The sequence below is a fragment of the Falco peregrinus genome, chromosome 5 (assembly GCF_023634155.1).
Source record: "Falco peregrinus isolate bFalPer1 chromosome 5, bFalPer1.pri, whole genome shotgun sequence".
Taxonomy (NCBI): domain Eukaryota; kingdom Metazoa; phylum Chordata; class Aves; order Falconiformes; family Falconidae; genus Falco; species Falco peregrinus.
Genome location: NC_073725.1, coordinates 107102186 through 107129982, shown reverse-complemented (window position 1 = coordinate 107129982; position 27797 = coordinate 107102186). Strand labels below are relative to the sequence as shown.

At 44.9% G+C, this 27797-nt stretch overlaps 1 protein-coding gene and 1 long non-coding RNA gene across 5 annotated transcripts; one reads left to right on the top strand and one right to left on the bottom strand.

The window, feature by feature from the left end:
* Positions 1–638: 638 nt before the first annotated feature.
* On the top strand, positions 639–24436 carry LOC129784584 (ubiquitin carboxyl-terminal hydrolase 4-like). Of its 4 annotated transcripts, none has more exons than XM_055805977.1 (10): positions 639–769; positions 913–1040; positions 1365–1495; positions 5073–5199; positions 6340–6485; positions 6656–6717; positions 14522–14665; positions 15301–15418; positions 18736–18909; positions 23165–24436. In XM_055805977.1, exons 1-10 carry the CDS (start codon positions 651–653, stop codon positions 23336–23338), a joined length of 1323 nt encoding a protein of 440 aa, XP_055661952.1. In that variant the 5' UTR covers positions 639–650; the 3' UTR covers positions 23339–24436. The 4 variants fall into 4 exon arrangements, with proteins under 4 accessions (XP_055661952.1, XP_055661953.1, XP_055661954.1 ...); XM_055805978.1 differs by having other exon boundaries at positions 19575–23305; XM_055805979.1 differs by lacking the exon at positions 14522–14665.
* LOC129784585 (uncharacterized) lies at positions 24256–27797 on the bottom strand. The gene is made up of 2 exons (XR_008747476.1): positions 27702–27797; positions 24256–24954 (listed from the first exon to the last, which is right to left on the bottom strand). It is a non-coding gene; the product is annotated as an uncharacterized LOC129784585 (long non-coding RNA).

Genomic DNA, 27797 nt, shown 5'->3' with positions numbered 1-27797 from the left:
TACTCGAGACAAACGCCTGAACTACTTCTTGAGAGGCTCTTTCCAGACACACTCTCAAAACTGCATGCTCCCCAGCGGGTCACTCAGCCCCATTTCCCTGTCTATTCCCACAACGATTTGGAGCCCCCCTCCCTAGCCAAAGCCAAGCAGAGGGCTCCACACATCCGCTACGCGAGAAAACAGCCTGGGGCGCTGGAACCACACAGCCCACAGGAAGCATTTCTGCCCCCTGCTGTGAAAGCCGCCCCCCTCGGAAACGGAGCCACCTCGGGGACGAGGCCTCCCGCACCCCCCGGCCTCCAGCTGTGCGCCGAGGCCGCCCCGCACCCCCTCACGCTCCCAGCCCCGGCTGCTCTCCACGCTGGAGGCCCAAGGGAGGGGGGTGCCCACCCTGCCCGCCCCCCAGCGCGGCAGATACCGCCTGCCCCGGCAGCCGCAGGGCCGGGCCGGGGCTGCGCGGCCCCGTGGGACGCGCCCACACAAGATGGCGGACGCCACCACAGCGCGCGCGCCGCCCGCCTCACCCCTGCGCGCGGCCCCGCCCATGCCGTCAGAGGGCGCGCGGGCGGGGCGGGGCGAGCGCGGCGGGGCAGCCAGCGCGCATGCGCACGCGGGCCGACATCCGCCCGCGCCGGGGCTCGCGCACCGACATGGCGGCGGCGGAGGGTGGCGGCGGCGACGGCTGCGACGGCGTGTGGCCGGACCTGACGGTGCAGCGGGCCGAGCTGCGGTCGCTGCTGGCTATGGCCCTCCGGCCGGGGGAATCCTGGTGAGCCCGGCCGCACGGCCCTCCCTCCCCTCCCCGCCCCTTCCCCCCCCCCCCCCTTCCCCCGCGGGCGGCAGGGCCTGCGGGAGCGGGCTGGGCCGCGCCACCGCTGAGGGGGCCGGGCCGCCTGGTGTCGTGTGTTGCAGGTACCTGGTGGACAGCCGGTGGTTCAGGCGGTGGAAGAAGTACGTGGGCTTCGACAGCTGGGACATGTCCGGTGTGGGCGATCCCAGATTCTTCCCCGGGCCTATCGACAATTCGGGTCTCTTCAGCGGTGAGTGCTGCCCGGCGGCGCTGGGCCGCGGGGGAGCAGGGCCTGGGCCCCTGGCCCCGGGGTCTGGGAGCTCGGCCGCAGGCCAGGCTTGGGCAGGTAACTCCCATGTGCAGTCGCCTCATCGTGCAGCTTTCGCTTTTGAAGCCGTGTCTTCTGGGAAGCTGCAAGCAGCCATCCCGGCCTTGTGAGTGAGGAGACTGGTGCGGTTTCTGCCTGCCCGTGGGAGTGTTGGCAGTTCTTAGCGTCATGGCACTGTGCGTATAGCCCTTGAGAAGAAAGGGTTCTGTTTGATGCCACGCTTTCTTACATCTGTCTCCCTTTTAGATCCAGAAACGCAGAGTTTAAAAGAACACCTCATTGATGTGCTAGATTACGTATTGGTTCCTACTGAAGCCTGGAATAAACTAGTAGCATGGTATGGTTGCGTAGATGGACAGCAGCCTATTGTGAGGAAAGTAAGTATGGGTGAACCAGCTTCTCATCACCTTGGTTTCATTATCTGATCTCTACCAAACTTAGACAAAATTTATTTTGCTGCATGTCAGTTAAGACAGGATCCTCAGAAGATCCTTGGAGATAATAACGTGAGGTCTTTCTGCCTTGTTGTCTGAAGGAATGACCTTCCAGTATTAGAGTAAAAATGCCCGAATCTTCAGTGATGCTCAGCTGATGGGCTCTATAGGGTGAGAACCATGAACTTTGTTAACTTTTTGCATTATGATTATGCTCTTGTGTTGCATGGAATAGCTAGTGTGTTGGCTTAGGGATGCCTACAGATGGCATCTGGTTGAGGGACTTCAGATGGCTTAGGGGCTTCCTCTGGAGTTTAAGGTTGTTCTTGTTTTGTTCTTCAAAATTCTGGGATTCTAAAATCGCTACAAGAGGCATATGTATGGTTTTGTTCTGTAAGTCTGACTTTTGTTTGGTTAAATGCTGTCATGAATGCATTCTGAGTATATAACCTTTTGAGAAGGTGACATCTGCGAGTTGCTTTTTTGGAAATCTATCAGGCACTTGTTTATGGGTAAAAGTTTTTTTGGTTTTATTTTAGTCTTAGGTTTTTGCACTGACTAAATTGAGAAGTGCCGGTCTGTAGTGTTCATAAAGACTAATCACTACCCCAAGCAGATAGCGTTCATAGAATTTGCATAATTAATACTGATCAAGTAGCATTATGTTACAGTAAGGGTTACTTAAAGGTGTGCAAGGCTCAAGAAAGTGTGGCATCAGAGTAATAAAAGGAAGTCGGAACCTTCTCTTGCAGGCCCGCTTGTGCTGATCAGTGGTACTGAAATGTTGTCATTGTCTGGCTAGGAATTCTATGTAATGAGAAATGATGATATCTTCAGAAAATGTAAATGATCCCAGGTTCACCCTGTGTCCCCACGTTTGCTCTGCTGAGTAGGCAGAACTTCCGTGTAAACCAGAAGTGGGGGGGAAAATGGAAAAGAGTTACAGCTATAAAGGAGACGTGGTTTTAGTAGGAACAGATGATTTCTTGAGCAACAGAAAATCTATACTGAGAAGGAAAACTAGAACTATTACTAAGCAGTGCCCTTGTGAGTGAGGAAGGCTTTATTCGTGAACTGGCTAACCACTTTCGCAAAGCCTGGCATGTTATTAGACGCTGCCTTTTCTGAAAGATTTGGGATTGGGACAAGAAGTTTGGAAGCTATAGGGGAAACACTTGAGTGGAAGGCTTACTTGTATGAGCCTCCTTTCATTGGCATATCAGATACCACTGTTCAACACTGTAATTATTGAGGGCTAGAGCTTAGAGCTAGTGTTGCATTATGGATGTAAGATGTCAGGTTATTGTGGTGCAGTTAAGAGTAAATTTTTAAGGTTTTGAATTGCTATGAGTGTTCAGTCTCTGTTTATTGCTTGTTTATTATTTGAAGTGGATTTTTATATTAAGAAAAATGTTCAAATATAGCAGAATAGTACGTTTGTGGGATGCTACAGCTTCTTGCAAAAAATATAAAGTGAAAGGTCAGTGGGACACACAAAGCTGCAGTATTTCACCTGAGTAGAATGTGTTCAGTATCTGGTTACATACTCTTCAGATAGCTCTGGAAGTAAAGCACTTAAAGCATTCAAGGACCAGAAGTTTTAATCCCTTTCCTAAAGCTGGATCAACTGTAATCCATACATCAAAATATCCATAAAAGCTGGATTTGGGAAGTAATTTTCAAGCATCTTTGTAATTTTACAAGCTGGGGTTTCTTCCATTTCTATATGCCTGATGATCAGAGGCAAGTATAGGAAGATTAACTTAGATTTATTTGTAGGTCAGGTTTCTTTCCATAATCTCAAACCATGTTTTTGGACAGTCTTCTATGGAGTCCTGTTGAAAAGTGTATTCATGTGCAAAATACAGAACAGTGTGCTTCCTCGGTGGTTGACAGCGTGTTGTGCTCAAATTGCTATCCATCCAACAGGATGACCTGAGTTTTACTTCGACAGAACAAGCTAGCTGATCAGACACTGTTTCAAAGACCTCTGCAGGCCATTAGACTCTTCTTGACATTCATCCGTCCTAATGGACTCGGTGGTATGGTCAGAAACTTCTTGGAAAAGTTCTTCTGTTTCTGCATATGGTTCTTTATTTGTTTCTACCTATAGAATACTGGAGAACAGGAAGTCCCATTGAATGAAATTCCTTCTGAAAGAGAAATGAAGAACTTGTGAATTGGTTTCTTTGCATTCTTTAAAAAAAAAGTCTAATTTGCCTGTCAAGAAGCTGTTTGAACAGGGAGTTTTACTTTCACTTTCTGTTGCAACAGCAAAATAGTGAACATCTTTCCAACTGTATTTGTTAATTATTTATTTTTAAAGCACCTTGCATATCTAATACAACTCTATAAAAGCTCAGAAGAGGGAAGCATAGTTTAGCCAAATTCTCACGGTAAGTCTTAAGTCTTAATTCTTTGTTTCTTTCCGCAGTTGGGTGGAGGATTTGTAAAATGATCTACTTCTGTATCATTTTACAGAAGTAGATCATAGCAAGTCTGGTGTCACGCGAGTGATACAGAATATTTCAGTTGGAAGTGAGCTACAACAATCATCTAGTTCAACTGCTTGACCACTTCAGGGCTGACTGAAAGTTAAAGCAAGTTATTAAGGGCACTGTCCAAATGCTTCTTAAACACTGTTACTTGTAAAAATTGGACCTGCTGGTTCAATGAAAATACGATCTCAGTTTCATAGGCTTTATAGCTACAGAGAACTGTGGAGAGAATTGAGGTGTATTTTGGTGGGTTGGTTGGTTTTGGTTTGGTTTTTTCCTCCAGTTATATCAGAGTTGTCTTATAATTGGCCTCTGAAGTGTGCTTTTCTTACTGGTATAATGTGTTTTATGATATGTAGGTGAAGAGGGGTGCCTAATCTTACAGAATACATTTCTAAAAATATGCTGAAAGCTAGTGGGATGGGTAATGTACCTATTCGATTTTCTCTCAAATGTGAAATTGATGTAAAAATGACTCTGAAATAAAGCAATGTCATCAAAACTAGTTCTGACATAAATTTACCTGGTTTTTTGCAAGGAGACAGTAATAAGGCAGATTGTGTATACCACGCAGAAAAGTAATTAATGCTTTGTCTTACTCCCTTCTAATAGAAAGGATTCTGTTCCAGTGTTCTAGGCTTGTTTTTTTAATGTAAACCTTAGCCAAAGGCTAGAAGCAAAAGGTATTTTTTTTCTAGAATGCTTTGACTGTGTGATCAAATATTTTTCATGGGTAATTAGCTGGCACTATCAACTCAGCTGTGATGATGGACCTTTGGAACTGTGCAGTGTGGAAGGAAAGCATGGGGATTTCTTATGTTTTAAAAACAAAAAACCCCAAAACAAGCTCACAGAGGTTGTGACTGATTTTGGACTTCAGAGCGAGTCGGTGTTCAGTTTACGGGTTGACTTGCAAGACATGTAAAGACTTAGAGTATTTAGGCAGGGGTACCTTACAGAGGATTGCCCAGTGGTTTAGCTTTGTGTTCGTTTCATTTATCGCATCTGCCTTCTGTTTGCAGGTAGTGGACTTTGGTGTGTTTGCGAAGCGCTATAAGGTTGAAGTTTATCTTCTTGAGCTGAAGCTGTGTGAGCGCAGCAATCCTGACAATGTAATTAGCTGCCACTTCAGTAAAGCAGACACTGTTGGTAAGTAGTTCTCTCATACCTGAAGCTGTGCAATGGTGCTACCTCAAGAGATACTTTGTGCCCCCCTGAACAACAACAGTGTTGGTAAACTGGAGCAAGTCTAGTGGGTACCAACAGGATAGCTGGGAGTTGGAGCATGTGATGTGTGAGAAGAGGCTGGGGGAGCTAGCTGTGCCTGGGGAAGAAAAGGCTTTGGCAGGACATTGTAACACCTATGAGGAGGTTACTGAGGATGTGAATCAGGCTACTTATCGAGTCATGAACAGCAGACATAGTCATAAACTGAAGCGGGACAAATTCCAACTGAATAGAATGAAAATGTTTTCCCTGTTGGGACAGCTGGACATTTGAACAGGGCCCAGAGGGGTGGGGGAATCTCCTGCCTTGTAAGTTTCGAAGACCTGACTGGATAAGCCCCAAGCAGCCTAGTCTGAATTCAGTGTTGACCCCACTTTGAGCGATTGGACTAGGAACCTCCTGAGTTTCTTCCAGCCGCAGTTGTGGTTAAGAGCTTCGAGGAGCGTGTTGCTTACTAAGTAGCGTCCTTGAGAAACAGCCACATCACTCACGTAAAGCAGTTCCATTTCTGGTTTTCCTGTGATTCCTTCCTGGTGTGTGAATATTTATAGAGATCTTAATGGTTCTTCCTGCACTTCTGTTCTTCCTGAGGTTTGGCCCATCTCCCTCTCTGTATCATCGCTATATTTTCCCATGTAAAAATGCTGAATGTCATCTGTCCTATATGTCCATAAAGATGCTTTTTTTCAGTTTGCTGATGTATGGCCTGGCAGTAGTAAGTGGAAAGACTTCCTTCTTGAGCCTATTGTTTTCAAACGATGACTGTTTCACAGAAGCTGGCTTTTGGGCAGAAACCTGTCAGTGTGTTCTGATTGTTATTGGTTTGAGGGCTTGACAGGCAAATACATGACTGAAAATCCAAGCTTTTCATTTTTTCAGACTAAATATTAGTCAAGTTATATGGGAAATTATAACTTCCATGATACTTTTCGTACCCGAAAGGATCTTGAAGGATCAAGGATGTACTTCCTTGCTAAATATCTGGCTTGTCGTTTTGTTTTTTTTTTCCAAATCACCCAAGTTTTAGGAATTTTGGTGGGTTTTTTTTTTCCTCCTGAACAGCTACCATCGAGAAAGAAATGAGAAAGCTATTTAATATCCCAGCTGAGAAAGAAACTAGATTATGGAACAGGTATATGAGTAACATGTATGTGCAGCTCAGCAGGCTGGATAGCACAGTGCAAGATGCGGGGCTCTATCAAGGTCAGGTAACGGGCTTTTTTTTTAAGATTCTTATGTACTGCTTTCTCTGATACGTAGTTCTTTTCACTTGCCTTTTATGTACTTTGAGCAAACCTTGAAAATATCATTTTGTAAATGTTTTTAGTGATTTTGAAAAGTGTGTAGCACTATCTTTATTACCTGAACTTTCTTTCAGGTTGTTCTAATAGAAGTGAAAAATGAAGATGGCACGTGTCCTGGACAGCATTTCCTGGCAAAGTAGGCATGTTTAAAAGGCTTCTGCTGTTTTGTCCAGCTTGTTCACTAGGCTTTAGTGACCACACGTTCTCTGTGAATACCTAGTTATCAGTGGCTATCGTGGCTTATTTTGGATATTTTGAAGAAGGAGGTGAAAATTTTGAATATGAATATTCTTCAGTGGTTTTGCTGTTGGTTTATTGTCTTAGCAATGGTCTTCTGTTTTAAAGCCCATTTCAAATAGGCTATGTAAGGATTAAATATCTTAGATTTCTATAGTGTTAGGAGACAAAAGTGCTCTTTACATTGAGCTAGTTTACTTTAAAAGCTACCTCTACACACTGCACAGTCTTCTACCATTGTAGAACAAAAAGGATCTTGGAGTAAAAGCTGCCAGTCATGAATGCTCAGAGTTCTGGTAGTTCCTTCTTAAAAAGGGTATAGAAACAGCTGAACAGCCCCCCCCTGCCACCAAAGGCAATTGTAGAAGCCTGTAAATATTACACAGATATCCTCTCACTGCTATCTCTTTTAGAGTAGAGATGAGTAAGAGAGGGACTTCATGAAATACTGTATAGAGTGAACGGTATAGAATGGGCACTGCTTGTAATAGTAAGGAACTGTTCAAGTCCTACTACAGAGAAGTAAAATTCTGTGATTTTACTAGTCTGATGGCCTACTTGCTTTCCTGTGAGTAGGCCACCAGACTTGATATGGAAAGGAAATATTTTTCTGTACAGTATGGTTAACTTCTAGAACTTGCTGCCAAGTGATCTCATTTGAGATCAAGATCTTACTGGTGTTAATTTGAACAGATCAAATAGGTCAGTGAAACCTATTTTGAAACAGTTCTCTCCTACTGAAATATAATACTGGGTAAATGGATCAGGAGAATGCTGGTGTTAAGAGAGGCAGCTGTGCAAGACCAGATTATAACATTTTATTTCTACGCAAAGCAAAGCTGAAATGGAGCCCTGTAGCATTCCCAGGCCTCAGGTTTTTTCTCTTTTCACCAGCTAGTCTGATATGTAAAGACTTTTAATTAACCTCTAGTGATAATTAAATGAAAATGGCTATTGGTATGCAGATTAATATTTTCTAATGACACAGAAAGAAACATTTGCTAATTGTAATGTAAAACTTTGTAAACTTTGTAAAAAAACGTGACATTGTTTGACTTGATGCTGATAATGGTGACTGAAGGAATTCTATTTAAAACATACGTGTAGGAAGGAGTGTCTATTCCTTTGTACTTTGCCTTCTACTTAATCCTATCTCAGGCAAACATTTTGCTCCGATATTCTACTTCTCAGCTAGAGAAAATACTGCTTAGCCAGGACCGTAGGGAATTTCATATTGGAGTTCTTCCTTCAGGTTGCATCATACTGGGATTCATCATGGGCTCTTTTAATGCTAAAAGCTTACAGGAGAGTTTTTCTGTGTTTAGAATTTTGATGACATAAACCAAACGGGATGTGGAGCGCTGTGCTGTTGGTAGAGGAATGATGAGCATCTGCATCGCTGTCCAGGGCCAAAAGAGGCCTTGGACAGCTGAAAGTTCATGTCATTCGCTACTTGCAGAATATGGGTGTGCAAGGTGATTGTGGCGTGGGTGGGTTACCTGTCGTGAGGATTTTTCCCCACCATTTACTGCATGTCAGAGGCACTGGCTCCTACTAGGGCGAAACATTTTCCACATGTTGGGCACCCTTCCCGAGTGTTTGTTTCCCCAGCCGTCAAACTGGCTGACATATTACAGAAGAAATGCTCTTAAACTCCACAGCAGTTCTTGGGTGGTACGTTCAGCGTACGGTTGGCCATTACTGTTTGTTAGTTTGCTGCTTCCTGAGGTTCAAAATACTTTCTTCTTGTTGTAGTTAGAAACTGCTTTTACTGCCAGGCAAGGTTTCAGAAGAGGGAATGGATTATACTAGGAATTTCAGAATTGGAGGCATACTTTGTTTATGAAGGGAGATTATGTCAATGACTCTGTGAAACTTAGTCCTCTTTAATTGTTACTTAGAAGGCTCCCAAAATAAAACCCTGAGATGGGGGCGTTCCAGCTGAGTCCTAGCACACACTGTTTTTATCCTGGGTATAAATTTCTTAGCACAAACAAACAAGGAGTTGTCAGATTTATAAAAATGGCACCTTTTCCATCAAGTGTTGCATTTGAAAACAGGAGTAAAGTTGTATTTAGCATCTGCCTGGTAGCTGTCTGCCTCCCTTTGCAGTGTGCAGCAGTAAAATACCTTTCAGTCTTTTGCTTGCTGCTAGAATTTTACTGCAGTTTCCTCTTCCTGCTCTTCTGTTTACTGATGGCACGGTATACTCGGTGGACTTTCTTTGCCCCACCTGGTACTCTCCTCCGTAAAAATGTCGAGGGGCTGTTGCTTAGTTCACGCATCCTGTAATGCGTGTGTCTTTCCTCAACTACTCTGTCTTGACTTAGGCATCTGTTCAACCTGGTATACAGCATGCAATGATATTACATGCCAGAAATTATTGTACAATTTTAAGACCTTGGTGGTTGATACATATTTTGTAGGTACATAATGCCATAATTAAATGCCCTTTCATATTTAAAACTCATGTCCTTCTCGCAGTTCCTTGTATGCTGATGATTTTAGAAGACCCCTTCAGCAACTAGGCTAAATATTTTGTGGGCAGATCTTTATTATGTGACTTTCACGTGCTTGAGTTTGCAGCAGATGCCATGCTTTCAGAGTAGCATTGAGTGTGTAAGAGAAGTTAAGGATGCTTTTGCATGTCAGAGCTTTCTAAATGAAAAATCCCTTACGGCCTCTTCTCTGCCAGTGAGATCTAAGTCAGCTTTTCTTGCTTCGACAAAAACTTCTTGTCACAATATTCTTGATGTGGAGGCTTTTTTTTATATTGGTGGCTTAAAGGAGGACTAATTCTACTGTATGCTCTGAAGGTAGCCTCAACTGAATTGAAATATTTTTCCTGTCTCAGTCTTGCAACCTTTTACAGTATTTCTTCAAGCTGTTCAGCTTAGCAGTTTTTCTACTTATCAACCATATGGCCTCACAGTTTTCTGCACTAGATTAATTTAACTTTGTCCCCTTTATGCTGCAAGTCTCCGGATTTCTCCTCAGTTGCCATTTGTGTGGGTTTTTGACAGGTTGCATAGCAAGATATGAAACAGCTGTCTTTTAATTGGCATATGGGGGGCAATGTGCATCAGTATTGTGAAACGAAGTTGTGTACGTGAGGACGAAGGATGTGAGCCCCAAATGCACGCTGGATTCTGTAGGAATGTGATTCCAGTCCTGGCTCAGTCTCTTGAATGTGAGCTCCTGTAGCAGCCTTGAGGCAAACCCAACCAACCAAGTCAGTGGTCAGTAGGGAGGTGCTGAGTGCGTCAGAAGACTTTCTGATAACTGACACACTGATCAAACTGCATGTGGAATGGTCGTGTCCTGTGAGGTTGTCAACAAATTTGAAAAGTAGACTAATGAGAGGTTTCAGAAGGAGCCAAGTGAATTGTTGAAAAATGAGCAAATAATTTTTGTACTAGAAGACTTAAAGTATTATATCAGTGAGAAATGTAAAAGGTGATTTTAACACTGTAGTGGGTTTGCATGGCGAAGTTTTAGTAGCAGGGGGGCTACAGGGGTGGCTTCTGCGAGAAGCTGCTTGAAGTTTCCCTTGTGTCTGATGGAATGACTGCCAGCCGGCTCCGAGACGGACCTGCTGGCCAAGGCCGAGCCAGTTGGCAACAATGGTAGCACCTCTGTGATAACATGTTTAAGAAGCAGGAAAAAACAAACACCCCGCAACAAATTGCAGTGTAAGAGAATGAGACTGTGTGAGAGCAACAGCTCTGCAGACATTGAGGTCAGTGCGGAAGGAGGGAGGAGGTGCTCCAGGTGCCGGAGCAGAGATTCCCCTGCAGCCTGTGGTGAAGACCATGGTGAGGCAGGCTGTCCTCCTCAGCCCATGGAGGTCCATGGTGGAGCAGATCCCCACCTGCAGCCTGTGGAGGGCTGTGGAGGCGTATGTCTGAAGGAGGCCGTGGCCTGTGGGAAGCCCACACTGGAGCTGGCTCCTGGCAGGACCAGTGGAGAGAGGGGCCCACGCTGAAACAGTTTGCTGGCAGGATTTGTGACCCCGTGGGGGACGCGCAGTGGAGCAGTCTGTTCCTGATGGACTGAAGGCCATGGGAGGAACCCACACTGGAGCAGTTTGTGAAAATCCTGCAGCCTGTGGGAAGGGCTTGCACTAGAGAAGTTCATGGAGCACCGTCTCCCGTGGGACAGACCTCACACTGGAGCAGGGGAAGAATGTGAGGAGTTAGAAGTGGCAAAGGCAGCGTGTGATGAACTGACTGCAGCCCTCATTCCCTGTACTGCTCAGTGGGAGGACGTAGAGAATTTGGGAACGAAGCTGAGCCCGGGAAGAAGGGAGGGGTAGGTGTTTTTAAGTTTTAGTTTTAGTTCTCGTTGCCCTACTCTGATTTGAATTAATAAATTAAACTAATTTTGCCAAGTCGCAGCTGTTTTGCCTGTGACAGTAATTGCCGAGTGATCTCCCTGTCCTAATCTCAGCCTGTGAGCTTTTTGTTATATTTGCTCTGCTCTGTCCAGCTGAGGAGGGGAGTGATAGAGTGGCTTTGGTGGGCACCAGGTGTCCAACCAAGGGCAAACCACTACAAGCACAAAATCTTCTGTGGGATATGAGAAATGGAAGTTGAAGAAGGAACTCCACAGGCAGCAGATGGAGACGAGCACAAACCAATGTTCAGGTGATGAAGCCGGATACTCGTGCTGCAAATGAAATCAAGGTTTCTGCTGACTGTAAGGGGTGTTGATCATTGGAACAGTTTAGCTATGGTCTACTGGGTTAGCTGTTGCTGGCCACTGTGAAACCATGATGGCAGATTTTTCTGGAAGATGTATTTTAGCTCAGACAAGAGTTACCTTGAGAGACTGAAATTGTCCTTAAGCAGGAGGACTGATTGAGCAGTAATACCACGCAGTGTCATCCTCAGAGCTGTGAAGTTATTTTATCAAATCCCTGAACTGTTGCATGGTTACATGGAGTCTTTCTTTGCTATAGTTTACTCCTGTATAGGTTTTGTTGATGAAATGTAGCTGAATGTGTTTATTCCTGTCAGAAGAATTGCAGTGGTTCTCAAGGGAAGCTGCAGGAGTTTGGCACCTTCCAGTCCAGTGTCTGTTGTGCGTACAAAGAGCAAACTAGGCCAACTGAGAGTAGTTTCAGTGGTAACCCACTGAGTAGCCCAGAATGTTTTGGAAGGTTCTAAGTCACAAACTTCAAAGAAGAAATAATGTTTCTCTCTTACTTCAGTGAGGTGTTGGAGCCTCCATTTCCAAGGGAGCAGAAATCCATTGCTGTGAGAGGTGGCAGTGGAGAGAGAAGGTGGGTTTGACCAGTCGGTGTCTGCGTATTCCACAGAAACCCCTTTTGGGGCATTGGGGATAAAAAGCTTGGCGTCCAGGACTTCTATTGTCAGCTCTGTGTGCAAATGAGACAGTCTCCTGAGGAGCCTGCAGTACTGTGGAGTCATGAACAGTAGCTTCCCGGTCTTAAAATGGGAAGCTTTCAGAGAAAAAGATTTTCCTTTGTTACTCTCTGTGCCTTCAACCTGGAATCGTAGCTGCTATTGTGACTATCTTGTGAAATGAGGGGGAACAGCTGTGCTTAGTAAATTGTCAATCTTTCTTCTGTTATTACAGACAGATGAGTAACTTGTGAAATGTAAGAGTGCTTAGAATTTTTATCTTCTCAAGTGAATTTGATTTTTATGGGTTTTTTCCCTGCCTGCTTGGAAAGCTGTTGGCCTCTCTTTTGTTGTTTTACTTTCATGATCCTTCCCAATTTTCTAACAGGAATTTGCTCGGTATCCTTGATGCCTTTGTAGGTGGGCCTTTCCCTGCTCTGACTTGTCTTTTATCTTTGTTTTCTGATCCATTTTTTAATCTTCCTCCTTAGATCTTAGCGTATTTTTTTGTGTGTGCGTGGGGTACTGTTGAAATACTTCTTGGAACTCTTCAGTTGCCATCTGACTCTTTGATTATGCACTGCCTCTATGCTTCTGTTGGAAATTTTGAAATCCTTAAGGTGTTGTCCTCCTTTTCTTGTCTCCCTATCAGATTTTCTTCATATTATTTTCCAAGCATCTTGCTCTGTTCTCTCACTGGGAACAAACATGAAGCAGAGATGCTGCATTTTCAAGTCTGGCATTTTTTAAATTGCCCTTCTTTGCTTCTATTTGAAGCTTTTGAAAATGTGTTTGTAGTGCATTTACATGCTGTTGTTAGCTTAATTGCTTTATTCTTGACCCTTGAAACTCCCCCAGGTGGACCACCAGTGTGACCCTCTTGTTCTGTTATTGATCTTATCTTTGTGTCCAGGTAGTCTTGAGAAGTTCCACCCTCAACCTTGCAATGACCAGAAGGTTGCGTATTGTCCCAGAAACGGTTGTCACGGTTATTTCGGTAATTGTTCATTCTCTCTAGTATACTTTCCAGTACACTTCTTGGTTGTGCTGTCTGGTTGAGGGTTTTTTTTTTTAGCATGCTTCAGGCTTAGACTATGTTTGGGGTTTGTGTTTTCATCTGGGAGCTCTCATCATAACTTGCTTCCTTCTGTATTTACTTTACTTCTACTTATTTCCGAACGGGTAAATTTGTCCAGCTCTTCTGCCTCCTCTTGGCCATTATGGCTTGTTCTTTGTCTTGTAGTTTTTGCTCTGCAGAGGTTTTCCAGGACTGTTTTCTTAGTAGCATGGGAGCGATGAATATTCATTTTTAGTTTGTGTCATTTGAGAATCAAGGCCTCATTAAGAGAGATACAGGAACAGGCTGTAGCTTGAGGGCACTGTCCTGTGCTGGTGCTCTGCTGTGCTGTGGGTGCAATTAGCTACTGTTGCGTGGCTGTTGGTGTCCTGCACCTTTTTGCATTCGGTTTTGCTTGTTGACTTGGGCAAAGATGGGGAGAATGGGTAATTTCCCAGTTGGGTCTTGCTGAGGAGAAATTAATCAGTATCAAAATAGTTTCTTTAAGCTTATGTATGTAGTACTGGCGTGTGGTTTTGCCTTTTTTATTGAACAAAAGCTGTCTATGACAGAATGCCGTGGGATTTTAGAGCCTTGCTGGCCTTTTGTAACATTGTGTTCTGGTTCTTTCCCGGCCGAGGAGAGTAGTGGTGTAGAACAGCCTGGGATTCACGAAGGGATACCCTTGGGGCTTGTGAACTTTTTTGATCTGTTTTAGTATCTCCAGTCTCAAAATGCTGAGGATTGCTATGCACACCCCATGTACATAGCAGTGTGTTTTGCCTGCAAGTTGTAGTTGTATCAGCTAGGCTCAGTAACAAACTATTTTGTGCCCACCCACAAGAAGATAGATGCCACAGTATCTTCTTACTAATTAATGTTCTGTTTGAGTGATGGTTTGGGTTTCAGATAGGCAAGGACTGACTTTGTTGCTTTGGGTAAGTGTTTCAGGATTTTTTTTGCTTGCTTGTTTCAAGGTGGTTTACTCATAAACTTAAAGCTTGCTTCCCTGTCACTCATGCCATCCAAATTGCCTACTTCCTTTGGTCTGGGACCCAGATTTTGCTTTAAGCAAAAACTGTTACTCCTGCTTCTGATACTTCTGTCTGATGTTTGTGTTCCAGACAAGTGTTTGGAAGTGTGATCACACAGATCAAAGCAGTAAATTCTGTGTGTGGGAACTAACTGTAATGTGGCAAGTCCTTGGAGTTTTGCGGGAGGTGGGGCTGGGGGTGAAAAAAGCAGTAGCCCTGTTCCTACTTCTTTCTCCTTTCTCCCAGATCAAGCACTGCAACTAGCAGAAACTTTACTACCTCTTCAAAATCATCAGCAAGTTCTTATTCCTCAGTGTCTGCCACCTCTGTCATTACTAACGGTGATAACAGTAACTCCTATGGACTGAACAGCTCCCACCTGGGCAGGGGGTAAGAGCAGGAATGTTCTTTTTGTTTCTTCATCCTTCATGTGAATAATCCTGTGCATCCTTGCCTGTACAGAAAAGGACTGTGATGGTGCTCCGTGAGGAGGTCTACTACTCTTGTGTACTTGTTTATCACACTTTGCTTTTGAAACCGCTGTGTTCTGCTGTTCCTTGCTCACTTGCAAAAGTAGCGTGTGTTCCTGAGCTTACTAACTACCAGGGCATTGCCTGATTTTGGGTGGACTGGGGGTATGAGGGAAGGGATTGTATTCTTTTCTCCATCTGTCATTAATGTAGAAACCTTTCCAGGCAGAGATCATAATTTTCTTATTAGCTCGTACAGTATGTTGTATAGATCCTTGCTGCATTCGGATAGTGTGCTGTGTACTTATAGACAGAGAAAATTAATGTGTTATGAGCCATAGATTAATAATATGCTGTGTAACAATTAACACTTCCAAAGTTATCACATACGCTTCACGTTCCTGGTATTTAGTATTGGCGGCTATGAAGCAGCAGAAACCTGTAGGCTGGTTAAACTGTTTAATTAAACAGTTTTTCGACTTGTATTTGATGTGGCTTTTGAACAGTATTGAGACTCAATAGACTCATTGTGGAGTTCACTGTGTTGTCTTTCAGAGGTTCTGGATTTGTCTGTAACTCTTACAGCTGCAGGGACAGCGCTTCCCTGACACAGCCTGGACTCTGCGGACTCAGTAACCTTGGAAATACCTGCTTCATGAATTCTGCATTACAGGTAAGAATTGGAAAGAACCCTTCTTAGAATTAAATAAAAGATCAGTCTCACAGAGATTATAGATTAAAATCTCTGCAAGGGGAATGTGATTCAATGAGGAGACTGTGCCTGGAATGGAAAAAAACCCCACCAAACCAACAACCAGCCAACTCCAAACCGAAAAATTGGTTCATATTTACTTTTGCTTATGCATAGCATGTTAGTACTATAAAACATAGTACAGTATGAAGGACTGGATCTCAAATACATGACTTCTGAAAAGGCTGTGGGCTAACTGTAACGTAAGGTCCTAGTGCGGTGCTATGACAAAAATGGGCTGATGTGGAGGATGTTTTGACTTGTGTGGGCTACATAAGTGACATAAGCAGGTCACTGCATGCAGTTCTGGGGTCCGTGTTTAAAGATTCTTGAAAAATTAGGAGTATGAAAAGCCCCAGGAAGGGTTCAGGGTCATTGTGTGGGCTGTTAAGGTTGTGACAGTTATGCAAAGCTAATAATAATTGGTATACTTATTTAATTCAGTCTCTTAGGTTTATGTGGTTCATTTTAAAAAATGCAGAAACATATTAGGGAAAGTTGTTTGCTAAGAAATTGAAAAAATTTTGAGCCGATTTTTATGAACTTTGCCTATTGCTTACATCAGACTTGTAGTGCGGTACTGTATTGGGTCTGGCTGAGCCCACAGCAGCCCTCACAGCGCTGTGCTTTGTACTGGGAGCCAGAAGGGTGGTGATAACGCACCAGTGTTTTGACTGCTGCTGAGCAGCGCTCACACAGCATCAGCCCCAGTAGCCTGAGGCCTGGGAGTGGGCGAGACCTTGGGAGGGGACACAGCCAGGAGGGCTGACCCAGAGTGACCAACGGGATATTCCATACCATATGACGTCTGCTCTGATACAAAAGCTAAGAGATAGGAGGAGGAAGGTGGGGCATGCGCTGTTTATGACATTTCTCTTCTGGACTAACCGCTACGCGTACTGAAGCCCTGCTTCCTGGGAAGTGACCGAACATCATCTGCTGATGGGAAGTAGAGAGTAACTGCTTGCTTTTTTTTTTTTTTTTTTTTTTTCCCCTCTTCTCCTTTGCTTCCATGCGTATGACTTTTGCTATTGCTTCATTAAACTGCCTTTATCTTGACCCACAAGTTTGGGGTATTTTTCCATCTTATTTTCTCCCCCTCCCCGTTCTACTGAGGAGGAGAGTGATAGAGTGGCTTGGTGGGCATGTGGCATCCAGCCAATGTCAACCCACCACAGGTACAAGTGCTGTATAATGACTTCTGTCGCTCTGTGGTAGCTTTGAAAGCTAGAACAGGTCTTAAAATAACAGTAATGCATTATGCATGTGGTATTCAGGATACACAATAAACTTGGAATGCCTTGCTTTGTTTGACATGACTTTATTTTCAGTTGTATCATGGTAACCTTAAACCAAATCGTTTTCTTGAACTTTATAGCTAAGACACAACTTCAACAATTAATTTTTATTGTCAAAGTAACTTAATCCAAACATTCTTCAACCTCAATTTTGCATGCAAACTAGTCGTGTTAAGGACCAATTGCTTTCCTCTATCAACCGTAGGCTTTAATTTTCTAGACATCAGTCTTTCAAATGCAAATTTCTGCCTTTAGATTTTGGAGGTTCTTGAAATTTTGTCAGCAGCACTCTCCCAGTGAGAGGCTGGTGTCAAACGTAGCAGTTCTATAAGCACTTTCATGTCACTTGCCTGGAGAAAGATACTAACACCTGGGCATTGGAACTGGAACAATTTGATAGGAAATAAATTCCACAAGGTACACATCAAGGCAGTGAAAGTGGAGTTGGCTGAAGGGCAGGACTACACTTTCCTGGCTCTCCAGGTTGCCAGGTGTAACTGTGCTGTTCCATCTGTGTAGCTACACCTAGTGCGTGAAGCGCTGTACGGGCATCTGGTGCAGGTCCTGACATTTTAGGCATTCAGAAAGAGCCCAGTTTAGGTTTTCTTGATACGGCAGTGCGTCAAAGCCCTAATAATTTTGATCATATCTTAGACTTGGTTCTCTTTTTGTTCACACATCCAAGTCTTGCCTTACTTATCCGAGTGTTGCTTCTTGCTATGAGCTTTGAGTCTGTGAATTACTGAATTAGGGAATCTACTATTTGTGCTAATTTTACTTGTGTGCTGAGGTTTATGGTGATTTCCCAGAATGCAGTAAATCATTACCGTGGTACACTGATGATAAGTATATAAATGGGAGAGCAGATAGAGTGGTATCCTTCCTGCCTTTAAAACTCACTAAGTTTTTGATGGGGATTCTTTTTAATGGCATTTGGTTCTTTGTAGGACAAAGTGTAGCTTGTGTTTCACCTTTAGGAGAAGCCCTTGTTCCTCCTTTTGTCACTGTTACTTATATTAGGATTTTAAGATGAGAGAGTGAATGAGGGGTGTAGACTTGAGAACATTAATGTGACATCTCTAGAGACCTTCCTGACCCATTCTGTGCAGCTTTCCCTATAATGCATCGGTAAGGTAGCCTACCCTGCCACCTCAGTCCTGTGTGGAAAACCAGGTCGGCATCCATTAATTACAGGAACTGGTGAGTGTTGGCAGGACTGTGATTGCAATCTTGTACTCTTCTGGCACTTGCAGGCTTGGATTTTTTTCAGACTTCAGCATTACACCAGGAGACATTACACAAATTGAAGTGTTAGTGGGAGTTACAGAACGAATTAACAAAATGTGGAGGGACATAATAAGAAAAGCAGATACCTTCCTTCCAAAAGTCTGTAGGTTGTTTTTTTTTTTCTGAAGGTTGTTTGCTGTTTGCTTTCCTGAACTCTTAAATGCAGTAACTTTAAGTGAATGCTTAAAATTATTCTGCACCAAAGAATGTGATGCCGGTTTTAAAGAAATTCCTGAAGGAGAACCAAGGAGCTGCAGAGCAGTGAGCCTTATGCCTTAAGCTAGATCAACCAGTAGAAACCGTTCCAGAGGGAAAGCTGACAATCTGGGGGCAAATACACTCTACAGGAGAGCAGTCAGTGTGGCACCTGCAAAAGAAAACTTGTTTCCGAAAAGAGCTGTTAGTCTTTTGAACACTGATACTTGGGGGTGTGGTTTTTTTAGTTCAGCCATGCTCTGATGCAATGGTTATAGTATCCCACCCTCCCAATAGGTTTTTTTCTTTGTTTTTTTCCTGAGTGTGTACTCAAAAATTCAGCCTTGCCGGTTTTGTTAATAACTTAGTACATATTTTGATGTGAAAATTGGGTTTATTTTGTTGGTACACAGATTTATTGTCCTGTGCAGTAAATTAATCTTCTTAATGCTTTTTCAGTGTCTAAGCAATACACCTCCTCTGACTGATTATTTCCTGGAAGATAAATATGAAGCTGAAATAAATCAGAACAATCCACTGGAGATGAGAGGAGAAACTGCAGAGGCCTATGCAGAGCTCATTAAACAGATTTGGTCTGGGAGACAGTCTTATGTGGCCCCTCGGATGTTTAAAGTAAGTACTCTGTGTTCTTGTAGCATAGCTCTTTGACAAAAGAAACAGTGAAAGCTAATACACCTTCCGCATATTTTGATGTTATGAAAGCAGTAATGACAGAACTGCTTCGGAGTTGTTTCACATTTTATATAAATGCTTTTCAAGGAATTTGGCCAGCCAGTAGTGTCATACCCTGGGGTTGGTTACTGCTCCCTAATGTTAAATGTCTTAATAAATGACCTTCCAGCCTGAGAACTGCTTAAGCTGCATCGGCACGATCCTTGCTACAAAACTAGGCAAGGTCATGTGAATTGCCAGCTGTGAACTTTAATCAGTGGGAAGAGGTATTCAGGTTATGAAGTGGAGAGCAAAATGCATCTCCTTGTCTACAATGTTGTTTATTGATGTAATGCTCCCGGTGCTTCAGTTGAAAGAACTGCTTTGCGCTGAATACTGCAACGTAGCAGCTGTGTATGAACCCCTAGAAAAAAATGTAACTATGTCTTTTGTTTTAAATAAAATGCAGGGATGCTCCACTGCAGAGCAATGTAAATAAAATATCAAGGAACACTAAGAATTTGCTTCAGTTTGAAATGTCAGTATGTTGTGGATGAATAACATCCCTAATGCATGAAATAAGCATGACCTGGTATTAATGTAAATGTGCATCTTGTTATGTTTAGGCTTTGCATGGTACAGTTTTGAAGTTGAGGGTATATGCCTTTGAGACCTTGGAGCAAAAGTCTTATGGACCACAGAAATCTGTCCTCTGTAGAGTGATACGTAGTTCTGAAACAACAAGATATTGTTTGATTTCTGTCACTTTGAGTTGCTGGCACATCATTCACTGCTATTGAAGCTTTCTGTAAACTTCTGTTCAGAGGAAGTATGTGAATCTGTAGTGGACATCAATAAAAGTGTCTTAATGTGGGCTGTTGTTGTTTTAAGACTGGAACAGGGATTACTCTTTATTTCCTAGTGCAGGTCACTTGTGACTTTTCTAACAATTCTTGCTGATACAGTGAGTGTTAACTATCTCCGTAATACAAACAACCCTTCAGTTTGGGTTCCATTACAGTTGTCATCTTTGACTGGTTAAAATGTACTAAGCATAATTCTGCAAGTCTGTTGGACTGTGTATTTATGAGAAAGCTAGCGATGGTCACTAGGGCTGACTACTCCTTCAGCTAATTGTTGGTTTTCCTGTGGGACCCCTTTCTATTGTTGTTTTTTTTTTAGAAGCAGGAACACTTAAGTGGCAGTGTTGTGACGTAGCACTTAGGAAATAAGAGGCTGCATATGGGTGTGTTGTTTCTGCTGCTTGCTAACTAAGGCTGTTAAGTTTCTTAGGTTCATATCACGATTCTTAGAATAGCTAGAGATTACTGTGGCGAGATTTTCAATCTTAGTTTTAAGCCAGTTTTGTTAGTTTATAAGTATCTTCTGCAAGCATTTTCAATCTTGCGGTCTACCTGCTTCAAGGTGCTATCCTATAGCAGGTCTGTACTATGGCAGCTGTAGGTTTCTGAAACAGAAATTGAATTACAAAATGCATCCGGCAGCTAGGTTTGTACTTGCATGTGGATTTGAAGGGGACTGGGAGCATTTTCACGTGGAGGTGCCAGGGGTGTCCCTCAGACAAGGGTCTTGAACACACGCCCTGGGCATGGGGTTGTAAGCAGTCATTTTGTCCCCCTGGTAGACAGCAGAGTATTAGACGAAATGAACTGTTAGGCCAGATTTCCTATGTGTGCTCCCTCATGGCCTCTAGACAAACGTCATGCCTGAGCTAGATTTAAACCCAGGCTGAATAGGGTGCACGGAAGCACTGGTCAAGACGAGGGAGAACCAAGGTGTAAGTGATTTGGCACAGCCGTGGATCTCGATGAATTCCTGGTGTTTGGTGCATCTCCTTAAGAGGTTTAACTGGAGGTTTTTTACCTTTCTGGTGCCATGGAAATGGGTACACTGATCTTAAAGCAACTTTACGTTTTATTTAATTTATATCTGAATTCAAACAGCCTTGGGCTCCAGTTACCCCCTTTACCTAGTAATTCTGTTATGCCATTTTCCTGACAGAGGCCAGAAAAATCTCTTCTGTTTGTTTTTTTCTTCCTGTCTTTTTTGTCCTGTTTCCCAGTCAACGCTGATATTTGAGCCCCTTGCAGACACTTCTTTGTTGCTCTGAAGTTGGCAAACATCGTGCTCCCATTAAAATGAGGCACGTAATAGTGAAGTGTCTTTCCCTAAGTGAACTCACGCTCCCCTGATTAGGCTTTTGCCTGTTGTCATGGTACAACCAGCTGCAGCATACTGACAAATGCAGAGTCCAGAGTAACTACATTGGGTAGAACAATGCTTTAGGAGCCTCTAAAAGCCAGATACAATAATGATTTTTAGGAAGTGTATGTGACTAGTTGTTATTTCTCTTAATGGGCAATAATTTCATGTCTCTTGCCTTTTCTTGCTTAATACAGTACATGTGGCAACACCACAAGAAGGAGTACATTTGATCTTTTTTTCTCTCGAAGAAATGCTGATAATTGTGGGATTGAAAAGATGCCCACCATGCCTTCATTTTATGTGGGTACTTCCTTTCGTGCAGTGTAGGAGATGCACGCGTGTTTCTGCCTTGCATCCCTATCACTGCACTTGTTGGAGTTTATGACTCTGTTCCCATCTCAGCATCCTGGTTAGCAACTGTGTGTGTATCTATGCACTTATTTAACTTGAGATATAATATATCAAAATACATGGTATTGTACCATAAATGAAGTCTCATGCTAGGAAGAGCCTTTGATTGCATTGAATAGACAAATGCCCGTGATCAGATGCCCTTAAGTAAAGAGTTTGTAAGTTGTATTGTGAAAGCCTTCAAGGGATTGTAAGTTGTCTCCTTTTATACTTTTTGTAAGACATGGACCTTCATTTTTCTACTTTTTTTTTTTTTTTTCCTGGAAGCTGTAACCGCAGTTGTCTGTGAGAAGCAGGAGGCAGCAGTCTGTTCCTCGTGGAGGAGAGTGGAGCATATCTCGTTAGCAGCTTGCTGTCCTGAATAGCAGCGTGTAACCGTCACTGTCTCCTTGGCTCCATTCATGCTTTTGGCATTGTGTGCGCCAAGGAATACCTGATCAAGTGACTCGGCCAAAATAGATACATTACGTTTGACTTGATGCAGGGTCTTAGTTTCACTGAGAAGAAATCTTGGTGTGTTATGCTGGATGCACTGGTAGACACTCCCTTTCTGTGAAACTTACCCGTCAGTATCAATTTTCTCAGTTTTTTCTCAGTTTTCTTTGATCCCTGTGCTTAGTCTTAAATAAACGAAGAAAGTGTATAGTGGTTGTACCAGAGCATTAAATAGGCATCCACAGCTTGCTGCCAGCTTCCTATGGGCTGCATAATGAACACTTATCCATGACAGAAACCAGAAAGTATCTATTACCTTTAATTGAGTGTTTCTTTGTTCATATTTGGAGATTTAGTTTGTAGGAAAAGGCATTCTCAGCAATGAAAATGGCTATATTGGGTTACTAACAGCCAGCTGATCTCCGTGCTGGAGAGCTGGATCCCTGCGGTAGAAAGGAATTAATTAGGAGACATCAACACATCAAGTGCACGCACACTTGAGTTGTTCTTTATTTGGTATGTTCAGGACGTGAAAGGAAACAGTTGTATTGGTAGGTGTTTTGAGGTGATAACCACCAGTGCTGTAGCTCACTCCTGAGCCTCATCGCTAGGTTTCTCTTTCAAATTGAGTCTGAAGCCCCTGGCTTGGGTATGGGACTACAGGTAATTCTGCTCTGTCCTGGAATTTTTGCTCCTGTTGCATAATACTTGCTTTTAGACAAAAGCTGAGGCATTAATTTGGGGATTTGTTCACAGGCTTTTGTTACAATTGGGGCAAAGAGTTGCATAAATGTTTCTTCAGAAATTAGCAATTGCTCAAGTTTCAAAGGATCTTGCAGCCTTCATGCTCAGAGGTGTTAGAAAACGGATCATGTCCTCAAGCATTGGTGCAGTATGCAAACATACACCCCATCTTTGTAATCCAGGCTGAGGTGCATGCCGCTTCTTGAGAAAATAAGCGAATTTTATTTTATATCTGCCTTTATTATTTACAGGACCATTCTCAGGGGAACAATTATTAACTAACCAATTGATTATGTGCATTTAATCCAGAAATTCCTTTGCCTTTGTTGGGAAGCTGGGTGGGAAAGGGAAGGCGGGTGCGTGTTGGTGGTTCTAACGTGTTGCTTTTGTGCTGTTATAGGAGCTTGTCAGACCTGAAGAAGGAAGAGATATGGCAAACCGCATTGGTGCATGTGGGTGTATGGAGTGTTTGGCAAAGACCAAAGACTGTGTGAGGGAGGTTTTTGAAATGGCCACTAGAGCTGCTTTGCAAGCCTGGCGTGACAGGAAAAAGTGTGGGTGCCTTCTCTTATAAAGTGTGGCCAGAGGAAGATGGCCAAAGCAGCACCCTGCACTTGAGTAATTTTGAAGTGCTGTTTATTAATCTTAGTGTATGATTACTGGCCTTTTTCATTATCTATAATTTACTTAAGAGATTAAAAAATAGAGTCATCTTGCTACCAGTATTTAGAAGCCAACCATGATTGTTATAACAATCTGCATCAAATTCATCTGTGCACCCAAGGTTAACCTCAACATTCCTCTAACAAACCTTTTCTGCACTCACAGGATATGCCAGGCGCTAATTGAAGACAATTCTCTATCTTCTTTCTTCTCTCTAGAAAGAGAAAAAGCTGTCAACACAGAGGATTGGTCTGTAACTACTTTCTAACTAACGTCCTGTTCTAACTGAGTACAACAGTTACATGGCTGTATGTGGAATCAAGTGTGGCTTCAGTGCTATCACATTTAGGAAGATCTGATTTTCATGGCTCAGTGGTGTAAAACATTAGTTTGAAAATGTGATCACTCTGAAATGACCAAGTCCCATTCAGCTAAGGAAAAGTGAGGGTTCTGTGGTTTCATGTTAGTTACCTTTTAGTTACTGTGTAATTAGTGCCAGTTTAAATGTATGTTACCAAAAAAAAAATCTGTTTACCCCAGCTTAGATGTAGTATTTTTTGTGTAATTGGTTTTCCTAATACTGTTACTTGTAACCTCTGCGTTAAGGTGTTCTGGGTTTTTTAAGAAACTGTGTTTGAAAATAAAGTCCGATGGAAAGCAGCTGGTCCTCTTTCCCCTGTTCGTTTGTAAGAGTCTGACCCATTTGAATGATTTGAGTGGTCTGCACACCCAGGAGGAGCTTTTTCCATGACGTGCCGTAGGGATGAGAAAAGACAGCCTGCTCACACTCAAAGCTTCTGAACTGTTCAGTTGCCTTAAGTTCATTGCTGGACCCAGTTTCAAAACTAAAAGGAAAAAAAAGAAACTTTTTGTGTAAGTTTGGTTACCATGTAGTGATCAGACTCCTAACCTGTGAACTTCTTGCTGTTCTGCAGCTAACTAAACTCTTTCTGTATTTTCATTTTTCCAACAACTAATAGAATAAAGGCAGTTTTCTAAGCTCCCTGTATCCTGGTGTCTGTATTCCTCACTCTGGGGTTTTGGCCCAGCATATTGACAGCCTGAATCAGAAACACCATTTTTTGATACAGCTGTGGTAGGATTTGCTGAACAGTTGCAAGTGCTTTAATACTTATTTTTGTTCCCCAGCAAGTGATACCCATCTGCTGCTCGCAGCAGTGGTGAGTAGCAAAGCTTCCCAGGAGCTGCTTTTGATACTCAAACCAGACGAGAGGGCATCAGTTGAGTTGGATTTGTTGGTCTTGACTGTGGGAATAGACGAGCAGGAGGCGGTACGTAGGAGGGGAGCGCAGGAAGAAGGGAGGAGATGGCAGCAGTGTTGCTGTAGAAGCATGCAGTGATGCGCAGCATGCCGGTCTACTGTCTACTGTCGTGTGTGTGCTGCTCGCAGTGGTATTTGCGGCAGCTGCTGTTGAGCTGAGAGCCTCTGCCTGCAGGGCTGGGCAGGAGGGAGGTCCAGTTGCTGATGAGAGTCCATGGAAGTGAGCACCTAGCTGTATCCATGTCCTAAAAAAATGCCAATGTCACTTTTTTTTTTTTTTTTTTAAATGGTCCCGATTCCTTTTCCTGCAACAAAGGAGAAAGAGCTCCAGCTGTGGGAGTGCCCTGTACCTCTGGTCCTTGTCCTCCCTCTACAGCCGTAAGACTCCCCAGAATGAAGCACCTGGCCAGCCCGGTGGTGGCACCCACCCCACCCTTCCCTCCTTCCTCCCCGGGTGCCTGTTCTCCACCTGCGTGGGGTGACGATGTGGAGCAGAGCAGGACGTTCCTAGCTGCAGCTGCACAGGATTTCATTCTCTGCCCCGCTGACACGCTTACTCACTCCTGCAGTTCCCTTTTTGAGGGTTCTGTTGGGTGGTTTAGGGTGATGGTGCCATTGAGCAAAACCGGGGGTGTTCATTCTGGCAGAGCGCCTGGGTTGCAGTTCTTTATGGTGACGGTTACAGAGCAGCTTTGCAGCTGCTCTTCAGGGGTTTTGAGTAAGGTCTACATGTTCCTGAGACACAGCTTGTGACAACCCACAGCTGTTGATGCACCTCCACCCAGAAGTCAGTAATTTAGCATCCCGGTTTTAATTTAAGCTCTTGTTAAGCTGCAGCACCACCTCCCCACCTCTTCCGTCTTCTCCACCAGCTGGCGTTACGTTTCCGCGCCTGGCCTGCCTTTCTCCAAGTTCAGACACATTAAGTTAGTGTCTCCCATTTACAACCAGAAGCTCCAGCTCCCTCTCCTTGTCCCTCGCACCGCTGGCGTCAGAGCAGAAGCCTGCTCAGGAGCACGTGGTTGTGAAGTTATCAGTTCTTTCCTCAGCCTTCCTGCCTTCAGAGGCTGGCAGCCTGGCTCCCTTTGGGTTCCTGTCACATCTGTCACCTCTGGAAGCCACCTTTGTTGTGGATGAAACGGCTGAGGACACAGATGGCCAGGCCAGACCTGGGAAATGGGCGCTCAGCACTGACGGAGAGTGACCAGCCAGGCAAGGAGGTGTGAAGGAGCAGGAGAAAAGCCGGGAGCCAAGCGCCAGCCCCCCGTCCAGGGGAGGGAGTTTGGTTCCAGGAGCGCAGAGAAGATGTAAGCAGGAGGCTGGATGGTATGGCCTCGTGGCCTTTGTGATTACTCACTGCTGTTGCTGTTAAACAGCAATCTGACTTTGCAGGACAACTGTCACTTGTCACACAACTTAAAAGGGGTCCCTTGAGCCCATCTAGTCCCTCAGGAGCTCCTGGCGCTCCTCCGGATCCACGTTCAGCAGAACGTGTCCAGGCACGGGGCGTAGCTCTGAGCCAGCGAAGTTGTTCAGCTCACTCAGTTTCCTGAGAACTCGCTCACTGTGGAAGGGAAAGCTCAAACCTGCGCTTGTCTGAGGAGGTCGGGGCCCCAGAACCAAACTCCCTGCTTCAGATGAAATCCCCAGGTCCAGCCAGAGGACTGAAGGTGCCAGTCTGGGCAAGCGTCAAAAGCGGCAGCAGAGCAATGCCTCTGCGGCACTGCCACAGGGGTCACCCTGAGGAGAAATTCCTCTTCTTCAAGCCACCGTGGCTCACTGTGCCCAAGGGGCGGGTGAGGAGTCTGCGTGAACTGTAACCACCAATTTACTCAAGAGCAAAGACATGTCACGTGCCTCTGCTCCTCCCCACAGCTGCCGCTCTGATCTCTCCCGGGACACTTGTCATGGCTCCTGCTATCAGTCCTGCAACATGGTGCAAAAACTGTCAGCCCCCCAAGATGCAGGCTAATCAGGCGAGTCCCCAGAACTCACCACAGCCAGGAACTATTCCGGTTCCCAGTTGTGGGGACAGGTGCCAAGAGTGGCCCAAAGCAAAATCCCTGGATCCCGCGGTCACCTGGGCAGCCAGGCCAGAGATGCAGCATTTCGCAGTGCCCTGTTAGTGACGGCTGGCACTTGGGGATGTCCCCACTGCCAAGCATCAAGGAGAACGCAGAGCATCCCCCTGCGCTCAGGGGCCCAGGCTGCCTTGGCCGGGGGCCAGGGCTGATAAGCAGCTGTCTGACCTTGGGGCTGTCAGGAATGGAGCTCACTTGGTGCAAATGCTGGCTGGAGCCTTGGCAGGGGCTCCCTGCTTCCCTGTGGGAGCCGTGCTGGAGCCGAGGCCCTTGCTCTTGGTCCCTGAGCTGTGCTGCCCCGCGGTCCCTGCGGACATCACCCTGGACTTAAGTGCCTCTCCCATGCTCCGGAGGAGGGCCATGTCCCAGCACAAGGACCCGGGGGGGAGCAGCTGGGCCAGCTTGCGTGGCGTGGGCGCGGGCAACAGTCAGCGTAGTTCACTGGGGGCTGCCTCGAATCCACCAGAAAACAGGCAGTTGTGTGGTGTGCATTGAGAACTTCCAGAGCAGAAGCAGTAAGGCAAGAACTGGAAAAGCCAGGGATGGGGAAAAGCAACCGCTGAAGTAAAGGGGAGGCTTTGCCTGCCTCGAAGGGGTGGGAGAATGATGAAAGGGGGTTGAAGAAGGGAATTTCTGGCCCCTCTCAGACCCCTCGTGCTCCTCCTGCTGGCACACAGCCCGAGGGTGTTTCTCCCCAAAGCTGCTCGCCTTGGCAGCCCTGCCCCGGGAAGCTGCTGCGGCCCCCGGTGCTGCGGCCCCGTCCTCGGGGGCTCCCGCTCCCGTGAGGGTTTGAACTCCGGGGACCACCTTGCGTCGTGCTGATTCCCCGCAGCGTTCCGGGCCGTGGCCGGCGCTCCCCTGCGCGTTACCCGCGGAGCTGCAAACCCCCCGGCTCCGAGCCTTCGACTCACCAGAAAAGGCCCAGCCCCCCGGGGAGCTGGGGGGCAGCGGGGGCGCAGCGGGGGACCGGCCGGGGAGCTGCGGGCTCGTCGGTCTGCGCGCACCGC

Bases quoted from the DNA above. Each gene is read 5' to 3' on its own strand.
- LOC129784584 (XM_055805977.1), top strand. From the start codon at position 651: ATGGCGGCGGCGGAGGGTGGCGGCGGCGACGGCTGCGACGGCGTGTGG. The intron at 1,041-1,364 runs GTGAGTGCTGCC...TCTCCCTTTTAG, and splicing joins CAATTCGGGTCTCTTCAGCG to ATCCAGAAACGCAGAGTTTA. The intron at 18,910-23,164 runs GTAAGTACTCTG...GTGCTGTTATAG, and splicing joins TGGCCCCTCGGATGTTTAAA to GAGCTTGTCAGACCTGAAGA.